General features: G+C 44.7%; 1 protein-coding gene across 1 annotated transcript in view; it reads right to left on the bottom strand.

Moving 5' to 3' along the window:
• The window catches only part of myo1eb (myosin IEb), a 73,884-nt gene that overhangs the window by 4,381 nt on the left and 56,481 nt on the right, over window positions 1-13,022 (bottom strand). The window contains exons 21-30 of the mRNA XM_080744569.1: window positions 12,761-12,807; window positions 12,106-12,144; window positions 11,916-11,954; window positions 11,759-11,797; window positions 11,604-11,642; window positions 11,282-11,428; window positions 10,245-10,402; window positions 7,978-8,052; window positions 2,935-3,196; window positions 416-591 (exon numbers count right to left, since the gene is read on the bottom strand). Coding sequence (XP_080600695.1) covers window positions 416-591; window positions 2,935-3,196; window positions 7,978-8,052; window positions 10,245-10,402; window positions 11,282-11,428; window positions 11,604-11,642; window positions 11,759-11,797; window positions 11,916-11,954; window positions 12,106-12,144; window positions 12,761-12,807 — 1,021 coding nt within the window. The remainder of the gene's footprint in view (window positions 1-415; window positions 592-2,934; window positions 3,197-7,977; window positions 8,053-10,244; window positions 10,403-11,281; window positions 11,429-11,603; window positions 11,643-11,758; window positions 11,798-11,915; window positions 11,955-12,105; window positions 12,145-12,760; window positions 12,808-13,022) is intronic.

Here is a 13,022-nt window from a genome sequence, read left to right on the forward strand (position 1 = left end):
TTGATTTATGTTTGCTATTTAGGCCAGTCAATCTAAGCTAAAAAAGGGCCTGACCCAAAAGAAATTGCAATAGTAATGGTTCAAGGTTTTTTATGATCCTTAGGGTCATCCAAATAACATATTAAAAGTTGTGAATTATATATTTAGTGGATCAAGGTGAATTCAGGGGGTTCAAGTTTAGGTCCATTCACTTACTATACAGGAAAAAAAGACCCCCAAAAAATCTTATTAAAGTAGCATGTGAGGGGCCAGCTCCGTTTTGTGGTGTCCGCTTTTACCCTGACGAATGTTTTTTGTGCAAAACAAATGCTTGCAATGGATGGAAGCAGTGGTGAGAGAAACATTGTGTTGGGGACCCCCCCCCCCCCCCCCCCACACACCATGGATGGAAGCAGTGATGAGGCGCATACGGTACCTTCGGTGAGGATGTCGATGACGTCGTCAGGGTTGAAGCTGAGCTCGTCGGTGTCCTGTGCATCGTAAGCGTACAGCGCTCTGCATTGTGGGCCGCGGGGCTTGGGACGGGGGGCCGGCTTGGGACGCCCCGCCCCTGGGAGGGGCTTCACCTCCTTGGAGAGTCTGCGATGGAGACTGAATACAAAAACATGCTATTAGACAGTCTATGATGGAGACTGAATACAAAAACATGCTATTAGACAGTCTATGATGGAGACTGAATATAAAAACATGCTATTAGACAGTCTATGATGGAGACTGAATACAAAAACATGCTATTAGACAGTCTATGATGGAGACTGAATATAAAAACATGCTATTAGACAGTCTATGATGGAGACTGAATATAAAAACATGGACAGTTAGTCCATGGGCCAGACGGGTTGTCGGTATCAAAAAGGTGGCAAAGGTTACCATGCATTTTTGAAAAGCTCTATATCTGTAGATTATATGTTGTTATGATAACCCTTTCTTAGACACAGCTAAATTGGTGTTATCAGCCTCTAGAGTTGGTGTCCCATTAACTTTACATTACAGGAAAAAAAAGCAAAAAAACTATCTGCTATAAGAGGGGTTAAACTAGGGGTTTGTCATGATGCCGAATCCATTGCAAGCATTTGTTTTGCACAAAAAACATTCCTTGGGCTATAAATGGCCTCAGAAAACGATGCATGTATGGGTGTGCATTCATGTTAGTCAGAGGCCTTAGGGTTTTATTTCTCGTGCTAATCAGTCTAAAAGCGCCACATTTTGCACAGATGTAGCCCAGGGCATGCTCTAATGATTTAGCTAGGGCGCCCGAGTCGGTGACCTTCGGGGTCGCCACAGCTCCAGAAAAACAATGGTTTAGTGATGAAAAGTGATGAGTCATCACTTTTCAGAGTTTTGTGGATGTTTTCTGGAGCCCGAAGGTCACCGACTCGGCAAAACAGATGCTTGCAATGGATTCGGCATCATGAAAACCCCCTAGTTTGACCCCTCTTATGCTACTAAAAGCAGATTATTTTTTTTTACCTTTTTTCCTGTAATGTAATGTTAATGGGACACCAACTCTAGAGGCTGATAACACCAATTTAGCTGTGTCTAAGAAAGGGTTATCATACCAAAATATAATCTACAGATATAGAGCTTTTCAAAAATGCATGGTAACCTTTGCCACCTTTTTGATACCGACAACCCGTCTGGCCCATGGACTAAGTCTGTGATGGAGACTGAATACCAAGGAAAAAACATGCTATTAGACCGTCTGCGATGGAGACTGAATAGAAAAACACACTATTACTTCTCTGTAACTTTGTAAATAACTGTATACTGCTGTGCTGCCTCTGGGCAACTGATTTTCCACCTTGGGATAATAAAGGTATCTATCTATCTATCTATCTATCTGCCATTATGCTGTTTTATTTTTGAACATATTGGTGTTGGAACTGTAGTTTTGATGTAAATATTTCTAAGCTAAATGCAGCAGTCAGGGGAAGGGGGTAAGTTTGAGAAACACTGTTTTAGAAAGTCTTTAATTATGATGGAGACTGAAGACGAAGGAAAGTCTTTAATTATGATGGAGACTGAAGACGAAGGAAAGTCTTTAATTATGATGGAGACTGAAGACGAAGGGAAAAAAAAAACACAATTAGAAGAACTGCTTCCATGTTGAAAAATGTTCTTATATTTTCAGAAATAGTGGAAACGAGCTTGTAGATCAGCTATCTCCACCATCAATGTTCTTTTTAAAGTATAAAGTTGTCAAATGTGTCAGTCACTTCTGGTTTATGTATCATATCTGCCATAATTATCTGCCAAAGCCTACCTTACAAGCCAAACGGAAATTTACCGTATTGGCCCGAATATACCACAATATTTTATTCTATATCCTCAAAATAGGAAGTCGTTTATATTCGGGCCTAGACATTTTCCATTGTAATTACACATCCGCGCCAGCAGATGGCGCCGGCGGTACGGCGGTACTGAAGTACGAGCGAGTATAAATCAAAACAGGGAACACAAACACGTATACTATGCACGCAGGGACAACTGTACAATGGCACAACCACGCGACCGTCTTGAACAAAGTGGCTCTAAAACTGGACAAGTAAGCAAACAACAGAGGCGAAGTTATGAAGCCAACTTTAAATTAATGGTTATCAACGCAGCAGAGTCAACAAACAACTGCCAAGCGGCCAAGAAATATGTTGTCACAAAAAGAACGTCTCCAGTCGGCACTCCATCCAGGAGTTTTTCTATGATAATGTTATAATAAAACATTTTTCTTTATAAATAACTTTATTTTGTCTTCAATTTTTTTTCTTCCCAAAATGATATCCTCAAAATAGGGGTCGTCTTATAATCAGAGTCGTGGTAAATTCGGGCCAATGCGGTAATTGTTAACGACAGAAACACAATTAAATTGTTAATCGCAATTATCTGAGTGACAGTTCATGGTGATGTAAAATGAATGCCCTGCTGTTGGTCCTCACTCACCCGGCCACGCCCTGGTCGGGGACCCCCATGAAGGAGGTGTCCTCCTCCTGGGTGGTCCTCTGGTTCTGGTGGGGGGGGTGGGAGGCGGAGGCGTGGCGGGGCAGGGTGGGCTGCTCCATGGTGGACTGTTGACGGAGGAGAGACCCTCTCTGGTGACCTCTGGTACCCCCACCCCCTCTGGTACCGCCACGCCCTCTGGTACCCCCACCCCCTCTGGTACCCCCACCCCCTCCTCTACCCCCCCCTCCTGCCCTGGGGGAGCCTGGGGGGAGATTCATTGAATATGTTATTATACAAAAATGGAGAACAGTACAAGTACAGTCAATACAATAAAACATGGTGGAAACGTGTTGAAGCCCCAACATTGAGGAAGTGGCATCGGGAACTCATGAATTCCATCGGGCTGGAGAGGTTGACATATAAAGTTTGGGGTAGACAGAGTGATTTTGAACAGCTGTGGGAGATGTATATGAACTAGAGGTTCGCGGCCCTTCGGGCCGCTCACATCTAGAGTCCACGCCCGCTTTTTTTTTTTTTTTAAATTAAAAAAAAAAGTTAAACATTTTTTTTGAAAAAAAAAAAAAAAAATAGTTTGTTGAAAAAAAAAACAAGTTTTGGCCTAATTGTGTTATTATTGTTACTGTAATAGGCCTGCCAATGTTTTATTTTCATTATTTCAATGTTTTCATTTTAGCAACACACACACACACACACACACACACACACACACACAGACAGACAGACAGACAGTATCTTGCTGTGAACTCTAGATGTGAGTGGCCCGAAGGGCCGCGAACTTCTTGTAAGATACAGGCTCTCGGCTAGCGATTGAGTCTCTCTCTCTCTCTCTCTCTCTCTCTCTCTCTCTCTCTCTCTCTCTCTCTCTCTCTGTGCAGCGGCCCCCCCCCTTCCCTCTTGTAACCTGAGACTCTCTCTCTCTCTCTCTCTCTCTCTCTCTTGCTCTCTAGCGAATCAGCGGACGGCTGTGCCGTGCATTCTACCGACAGCGGAGCTAGCTATGAGTTGAAGTGGATGTAAAGGGGGCGTGTATGGCCTTCTACCACTTTTTCTAGTCACATGTTCAAATACTGGATTCTGATTGGCTAAATTCCGGAGGTTATGGCAGAACAACCGCCGCAGTTGTGTGAGGACGAGATCAATGCGCCTCAGTGTACATCCGGGGACTTCAGGAGGTAGTCGGAACACCTTTCCCCCAACCAACATATGACGGTCGTAGCGGTCCTATGTTTACTAACGTGCGTACGACGTCGCCGATTTATTTGGATCCAATGCAATCCGCCAACCGTCTATTTACGGCCGGAACGGTCCTTCTAACTGACGTTAGCTTAGCTGTATGCTAGACATCTTTCTCTGCATGGAGTTGGCGTCATCTGGTGGTGAGTAGAAGATGTTGTTTGTGGAACTATTTGCTGTCGTCGCGGAAGTTTTATAGGCAATAATGATTGTAACTTAATATCCTTGCAAGTTACAACTATGTGTTTTCTTTCATGTATACCGAAAAAAGTGGTAGAAAAGCTATTTACCACTCGGGGTCGGACATTATGCTCTGATAATGTCCTGTGTGAGGGTGTTATCGGACTCGGCTTCGCCTCGTCCGATCACCCCCTCACACAGGACATTATCAGAGCATAATGTCCTCTCACTCGGGGTAAATTGCTTACTTCTACCGACATCGGAGCTAGCTATGAGTTGAAGTGGATGTAAAGGGGCGTGTATGGCCTTGGAAGTGGGATGCGGCTCTAAGAAAAATGTAATAGTAGATGCAGCGTTTAGTTTTTATGTACTGCATATCTGGAAAAAACTCCCAGAAAACAGAAGGTCTGCTGCCACTAAAGACCTTTCCATTTGCTGCTGCCTTTGACAGAGATATCTTTCTTTCTCTTCTGCACTGTACTGTAAGGTATGTTTTGTAATTGTGTTTTCTTTGTTTGATGTTTTGTGTAAAGCACATTGAATTGCCTTGTTCTTGAAACGCGCTGTACAAATAAAATGGTGAGCAGGTGGGTCAATAGAAGAGTCAGTGAATGGGTCAGTACTGTAGGTGGGTCAGTAGAAGAGTCAGTGAATGGGTCAGTACTGTAGGTGGGTCAGTAGAAGAGTCAGTGAATGGGTCAGTACTGTAGGTGGGTCAGTAGAAGAGTCAGTGAATGGGTCAGTACTGTAGATGGGTCAATAGAAGAGTCAGTGAATGGGTCAGTACTGTAGGTGGGTCAGTAGAAGAGTCAGTGAATGGGTCAGTACTGTAGGTGGGTCAGTAGAGGAGTCAGTGAATGGGTCAGTACTGTAGATGGGTCAGTAGAAGAGTCAGTGAATGGGTCAGTACTGTAGGTGGGTCAGTAGAAGAGTCAGTGAATGGGTCAGTACTGTAGGTGGGTCAGTAGAAGAGTCAGTGAATGGGTCAGTACTGTAGATGGGTCAATAGAAGAGTCAGTGAATGGGTCAGTACTGTAGATGGGTCAATAGAAGAGTCAGTGAATGGGTCAGTACTGTAGGTGGGTCAATAGAAGAGTCAGTGAATGGGTCAGTACTGTAGGTGGGTCAGTAGAAGAGTCAGTGAATGGGTCAGTACTGTAGGTGGGTCAGTAGAAGAGTCAGTGAATGGGTCAGTATTGTAGGTGGGTCAATAGAAGAGTCAGTGAATGGGTCAGTACTGTAGATGGGTCAGTAGAAGAGTCAGTGAATGGGTCAGTACTGTAGATGGGTCAGTAGAAGAGTCAGTGAATGGGTCAGTACTGTAGGTGGGTCAGTAGAAGAGTCAGTGAATGGGTCAGTACTGTAGGTGGGTCAGTAGAAGAGTCAGTGAATGGGTCAGTACTGTAGGTGGGTCAGTAGAAGAGTCAGTGAATGGGTCAGTACTGTAGGTGGGTCAGTAGAAGAGTCAGTGAATGGGTCAGTACTGTAGGTGGGTCAGTAGAAGAGTCAGTGAATGGGTCAGTACTGTAGGTGGGTCAGTAGAAGAGTCAGTAAATGGGTCAGTACTGTAGGTGGGTCAATAGAAGAGTCAGTGAATGGGTCAGTACTGTAGGTGGGTCAGTAGAAGAGTCAGTGAATGGGTCAGTACTGTAGATGGGTCAATAGAAGAGTCAGTGAATGGGTCAGTACTGTAGATGGGTCAGTAGAAGAGTCAGTAAATGGGTCAGTACTGTAGGTGGGTCAATAGAAGAGTCAGTGAATGGGTCAGTACTGTAGGTGGGTCAGTAGAAGAGTCAGTGAATGGGTCAGTACTGTAGATGGGTCAATAGAAGAGTCAGTGAATGGGTCAGTACTGTAGATGGGTCAGTAGAAGAGTCAGTGAATGGGTCAGTACTGTAGGTGGGTCAATAGAAGAGTCAGTGAATGGGTCAGTACTGTAGGTGGGTCAATAGAAGAGTCAGTGAATGGGTCAGTACTGTAGATGGGTCAGTAGAGGAGTCAGTGAATGGGTCAGTACTGTAGATGGGTCAGTAGAAGAGTCAGTGAATGGGTCAGTACTGTAGATGGGTCAGTAGAAGAGTCAGTAAATGGGTCAGTACTGTAGATGGGTCAGTAGAAGAGTCAGTGAATGGGTCAGTACTGTAGGTGGGTCAGTAGAAGAGTCAGTGAATGGGTCAGTACTGTAGGTGGGTCAGTAGAGGAGTCAGTGAATGGGTCAGTACTGTAGGTGGGTCAGTAGAAGAGTCAGTGAATGGGTCAGTACTGTAGGTGGGTCAATAGAAGAGTCAGTGAATGGGTCAGTACTGTAGGTGGGTCAATAGAAGAGTCAGTGAATGGGTCAGTACTGTAGGTGGGTCAGTAGAGGAGTCAGTGAATGGGTCAGTACTGTAGGTGGGTCAATAGAAGAGTCAGTGAATGGGTCAGTACTGTAGGTGGGTCAGTAGAGGAGTCAGTGAATGGGTCAGTACTGTAGGTGGGTCAGTAGAAGAGTCAGTGAATGGGTCAGTACTGTAGGTGGGTCAGTAGAAGAGTCAGTGAATGGGTCAGTACTGTAGGTGGGTCAATAGAAGAGTCAGTGAATGGGTCAGTACTGTAGGTGGGTCAATAGAAGAGTCAGTGAATGGGTCAGTACTGTAGGTGGGTCAGTAGAAGAGTCAGTGAATGGGTCAGTACTGTAGGTGGGTCAGTAGAAGAGTCAGTGAATGGGTCAGTACTGTAGGTGGGTCAGTAGAGGAGTCAGTGAATGGGTCAGTACTGTAGGTGGGTCAGTAGAGGAGTCAGTGAATGGGTCAGTACTGTAGATGGGTCAGTAGAAGAGTCAGTGAATGGGTCAGTACTGTAGGTGGGTCAGTAGAGGAGTCAGTGAATGGGTCAGTACTGTAGATGGGTCAGTAGAAGAGTCAGTGAATGGGTCAGTACTGTAGGTGGGTCAATAGAAGAGTCAGTGAATGGGTCAGTACTGTAGATGGGTCAATAGAAGAGTCAGTGAATGGGTCAGTACTGTAGATGGGTCAATAGAAGAGTCAGTGAATGGGTCAGTACTGTAGGTGGGTCAGTAGAGGAGTCAGTGAATGGGTCAGTACTGTAGATGGGTCAGTAGAAGAGTCAGTGAATGGGTCAGTACTGTAGGTGGGTCAATAGAAGAGTCAGTGAATGGGTCAGTACTGTAGGTGGGTCAGTAGAAGAGTCAGTGAATGGGTCAGTACTGTAGGTGGGTCAATAGAAGAGTCAGTGAATGGGTCAGTACTGTAGGTGGGTCAATAGAAGAGTCAGTGAATGGGTCAGTACTGTAGGTGGGTCAATAGAAGAGTCAGTGAATGGGTCAGTACTGTAGGTGGGTCAGTAGAGGAGTCAGTGAATGGGTCAGTACTGTAGATGGGTCAGTAGAAGAGTCAGTGAATGGGTCAGTACTGTAGGTGGGTCAATAGAAGAGTCAGTGAATGGGTCAGTACTGTAGGTGGGTCAATAGAAGAGTCAGTGAATGGGTCAGTACTGTAGGTGGGTCAGTAGAAGAGTCAGTGAATGGGTCAGTACTGTAGATGGGTCAATAGAAGAGTCAGTAAATGGGTCAGTACAGTAAATGGGTCAGTAGGGGAGTTATTTTCTCACCTCTGGACTGATGGCCGCTGGTTGGAGCCTGGCTGCCCATGTAGCGACTCTTACGCTTGTCTCTGCGTGTTGGTCCTGTTGGACAGGAGAACATAACAGGTTAAAGTATTGATTCTGTTGGACACAGGAGAACATAAAAGGTTAAAGTATTGGTCCTGTTGGACACAGGAGAACATAACAGGTTAAAGTATTGGTCCTGTTGGACACAGGAGAACATAACAGGTTAAAGTATTGGTCCTGTTGGACACAGGAGAACATAACAGGTTAAAGTATTGGTCCTGTTGGACACAGGAGAACATAACAGGTTAAAGTATTGGTCCTGTTGGACACAGGAGAACATAACAGGTTAAAGTATTGGTTTTGTAGGACAGGAGAACATAACAGAGGTTAAACAGTTGGTTCTCAAAGACTCTTAGAGCACACAGCCCAAATGGTACCCAAGTATAAAAACAAAAAACAAAAAAACAAAGTGGATTAATTCCATCAATGGGAACAACTGGGTTGTTTGTGTAACGCTCCTTCTTGATCAGCAGGATGCCTGTTAGATTTGTTTGTTTGATTGAAAATGTTTATAATTCTTCAAAGACATTTATTTCTAAAAAGAAAAGACAAACGTTTTGGGGGAGGGGGAAATCTTTGGAAATATATATATTACATATTTTTGTAGGAAAAGAAAACAGGATTTTCACTCAAGTCTAAAAGTCAAATCTATCCATCCATCCAGGACATGTCATAAAAGCTCAACCTACAGCAGGTGTGTTTCAGTGTAGAGGGAGAAAGGAGGGCCCCAAATAATAGACCCTGGGGTACAGCAAGAGTAAATATAAAAGTATAGGAGAAATAAGAAAGAAATGTCACCATTCATCAATAATGAACAAAATTGTTTTCTGGGCCCAAGGCTACTGTCACTGTAGTTCCCACCCAAACCCTGCTGTTGAAACTGGAATGTATGCCCTACTGTACTTACTGTACTTACTGTACCTACTGTACCTACTGTATACCCATACATTGGTTTGTGATCAGACTTACTGGAGTTCTTGGGCAGACCAGTTTAAACCAGTTTAAACTAGAAGCAGTGCTCTTCCGAGCACAGGTCTCCACCAGGCCATGCGTCCTGGTGGTGCTACTATATAATAGGCCAATGTAAAAAGGGTGGCATATGTTCTTCACCTTAGATCTTTCATGGCAGTCGGACGCTGCATGCATGATTTGAAAGCATTGTGTTCCAAAAATGTGTTTTGCTAAAGTCTACCTGCTGGTGGCGCTATAACAGGCCAATGTGAAAAAGGTAGCATTTGTTCCTTGACCCAGTGGGAATATGTGTGGCAAATTTCACGGTAATTGCAAGCTGCGTTGATGATTTGAGGCATTTTGTTCAAACACTGAGCAATCCTGCAAACTTATGAAGCTAATATTAGCCAATCAGGATGGAATATGAAATATCAGATGGATCGGAGTTGATCACATGACTATAGAGATACTGTGTACCGATTTGCGTGATTTTTGGATTAAATGTCAAGGAGTAATATCCAAAAATGTGTTTTACATAAGTCGGCCCAAAGGTGGCGCTATAAAAGGCTGATGTGAAAAATGCAGGGCAAAGGTTTATCCTTAGCCTCTAGGGAGTGCGCTTACAAAGTTTGAAACTGATCGGTGGAGTTATAGATAAAACCACAAATCGGCCTGTTATAGCGCCACCATGAGGCTGATTTAAAAAGATTTAAGTGTCATTTCTTCCTCGGCCTAGTAGGAACGTGTGTGCGCGATTTCATGATAATTGCACTTTGCGTTTGTGATTTGAGACAGTTTGTTCCAAACGGCTCAATCCTATAAACTTTGGAAGCCAATCTTAGCCAATCAGGTTGGAATATGCAAAATTGGACAGATCCGTGTCGATCACATGACTGTAGAGATACTGCCTACCGATTTGTAGGATTTTTGGCCAAAATCTGTAAGAGTAGTGCACAGAAATGTGTTTTGCGAACATCGGCCACTAGGTGGCGCTAGAAAAGGCCCATTTGAAAAATTTAGGGCAGAGGTTCTAGATTGGCATCCAGGGAATGTGTGTGCTCACTTTGGCAGCGACCGGGCCAACGGCGACTGAGATTAGGTGCTCACAAACTGCGAGGACACACGGACGGACGGACGGACACACGGACAGACGGAGGGGAAAACATACTCTCCCCCATGCCTTCGGCTGGTGGAGACAACCAGACTTACTGGAGTTCTTGGGCAGACCAGTTTAAACCAGTTTAAAGCAGACTTACTGGAGTTCTTGGGCAGTCCTGGTCCAACGGTGACCAGCAGGATTTTCCCGCTGGGTTTCAGGACGGCCTCGTCTCCCTGGCCGGTCTGGAACTGGATCTGTCTGGACCCAGCCGAGCCGAACGGACCCCAACCACCCTTCTTCACCTTGAACTCCAGCCTGCAGGACCAAGCAGAACCAAGTCAGTACTGGAGATGTGCTGGAACCACCAGGACCAAGCAGAACCAATCAGTACTGGAGATGTGGTGTAACCACCAGGACCAAGCAGAACCAATCAATACTGGAGATGTGGTGGAACCACCAGGACATTCACCAAATATATAATATATAATAATATCAAAGTCACTATTCGACGTTGTTCACTGAAGTCGAATATTTGCTTATCTTTATCTTTGTGTTGTTTTCTCTTTAAAAATATATAGTTTATAAAGCTTGGCTAGATAGGAAGTCATAAGAATGAGTTGTCAATGCCCCTGGTGGATGAATTTGTTAATGCTCTACCAGGGCTTCTCAAACCTTTTTAGGCCGTGACCCCCAAAATAAACATATTTGAACTGGGGACCCCCACCCTGACAAGCACTTGGAATTGTTCCGCAGATAAATATTGAGAAAATAGCAGATCTACATGCTCACAACGCCTCGCAACGTGAGGCATTGTGAGCATGTAGATCTGCTATTTTCACAATGTTGGCCTCTTGCTTACTTAATATTTGACAGTTTGGCCAGTCCTGTCGAATATTCGACTGTTCGAATACTTTGAGGTTGAATAATTCGATTACTAAAAATCACTATTCGTGAATGCCCTAGTAACGACATGGATTTCTTTCAAATAAGATGCTGCGTTCAAGTTCAGGAGAGTTTGGACAAGACAATTCTCTTGAATGCTGCCTTCAGGTATGGCATGGAAAGAGGGGGCAAACTGCATTCATGGTCTGGAGAGGACACTTGTTGAGAACAACATTCATGGTGTGGAGGGTTAGGGTTAGGGTTAGGGTTAGGTAAGGACACTTGTTGAGAAGCGATGGTTAAAATACTTACAGGCTGTTGAATTTGAGAGGCAGCTTCTTCTGGGTCTTCTCTTCATAGCGTTTGTACAACAGACTGAGGAACTCTGTCTTAAACATGGACTGTAGAACGCTGTCATACTGATGCTCATGGAGGATGAACACATCATCCTGAAGAGGACTGGAGGAGAGGAGAGGAGAGGAGAGGAGAGGAGAGGAGAGGAGAGGAGAGGAGAGGAGAGGAGGGGAGGGGAGGGGAGAGAGAGGAGAGGAGAGGAGAGGAGAGGAGAGGAGAGGAGAGGAGAGGAGAGGTGAGGAACTCTGTCTTAAACATGGACTGTAGAACACTGTCATACTGATGCTCATGGAGGATGAACACATCATCCTGAAGAGGACTGGAGGAGAGGAGAGGAGAGGAGAGGAGAGGAGAGGAGAGGAGAGGAGAGGAGAGGAGAGGAGAGGAGAGGTGAGGAACTCTGTCTTAAACATGGACTGTAGAACGCTGTCATACTGATGCTCATGGAGGATGAACACATCATCCTGAAGAGGACTGGAGGAGAGGAGAGGAGAGGAGAGGAGAGGAGAGAGGAGAGGAGAGGAGAGGAGAGGAGAGGAGAGGAGAGGTGAGGAACTCTGTCTTAAACATGGACTGTAGAACGCTGTCATACTGATGCTCATGGAGGATGAACACATCATCCTGAAGAGGACTGGAGGAGAGGAGAGGAGAGGAGAGGAGAGGAGAGGAGAGGAGAGGAGAGGAGAGGAGAGGAGAGGAGGGGAGGGGAGAGGAGAGGAGAGGAGAGGAGAGGAGAGGTGAGGAACTCTGTCTTAAACATGGACTGTATAACGCTGTCATACTGATGCTCATGGAGGATGAACACATCATCCTGAAGAGGACTGGAGGAGAGGAGAGGAGAGGAGAGGAGAGGAGAGGAGAGGAGAGGTGAGGAACTCTGTCTTAAACATGGACTGTAGAACGCTGTCATCTTCATGATTTGCGTGATTGTTGGAGAACATCTGATGGAGTAATAGCAAAGAATGTGTTTTACATAAGTTGTCCTCCTGGTGGCGCTATAACATGCAAATGTGAAAAATGCAGGGCAAAGGTTTATCCTTAGCCTGTAGGGAGTGCGCATACAAAGTTTTCCACTTATCGTTGGAGTTAAAGGTAAAAACACAAATTGCCCTGTTATAGCGCCACCATGAGGCTGATTTGAGAAATTTGAAGTGGCATTTATTCCTCGGCCTAGTGGGAACGTGCACGCCCAATTTCACCAAGATTGCACGCTGTGTTCGTGATTTGAGGCATTTTGTTCAAAACGGAGCAATCCTGCAAACTTTGGGAGCCAATTGTAGCCAATCAGGATGGAATATGGAAAATCGGACAGATCCATGTTGATCACATGACTGTAGAGATTCTGCCTACCGATTTGTAGGATTTGTGGACAAAATCTCTAAGAGTAGTGTACAGAAATGTGTTTTGCAAACATTGGCCTCATGGTGGCGCTCTTACCTCAGAGAGACAGACTGGATCTGGTCCAGGGTTAAGGCCCATTCCCACTGGGCCAGATAACAGATAAAAAAATGTCTTTCTCCAGATATTTTTCCATTCAAGTGGATGGTAGATACAGATAAAAAAAATACCTGCCACAGATATTTCTTTTATCTGTGGTAGATGTTTTTTTTTTTATCTGTATCTACCATCCACTTTGAATGGAAAAATATCTGGAGAAAGAGATTTTTTTATCTGTTATCTGGCCCAGTGGGAATGGGCC

Source organism: Nannobrachium achirus (genome assembly GCF_963921795.1).
Source record: "Nannobrachium achirus genome assembly, chromosome: 2".
In the NCBI taxonomy this organism is placed as follows: domain Eukaryota; kingdom Metazoa; phylum Chordata; class Actinopteri; order Myctophiformes; family Myctophidae; genus Nannobrachium; species Nannobrachium achirus.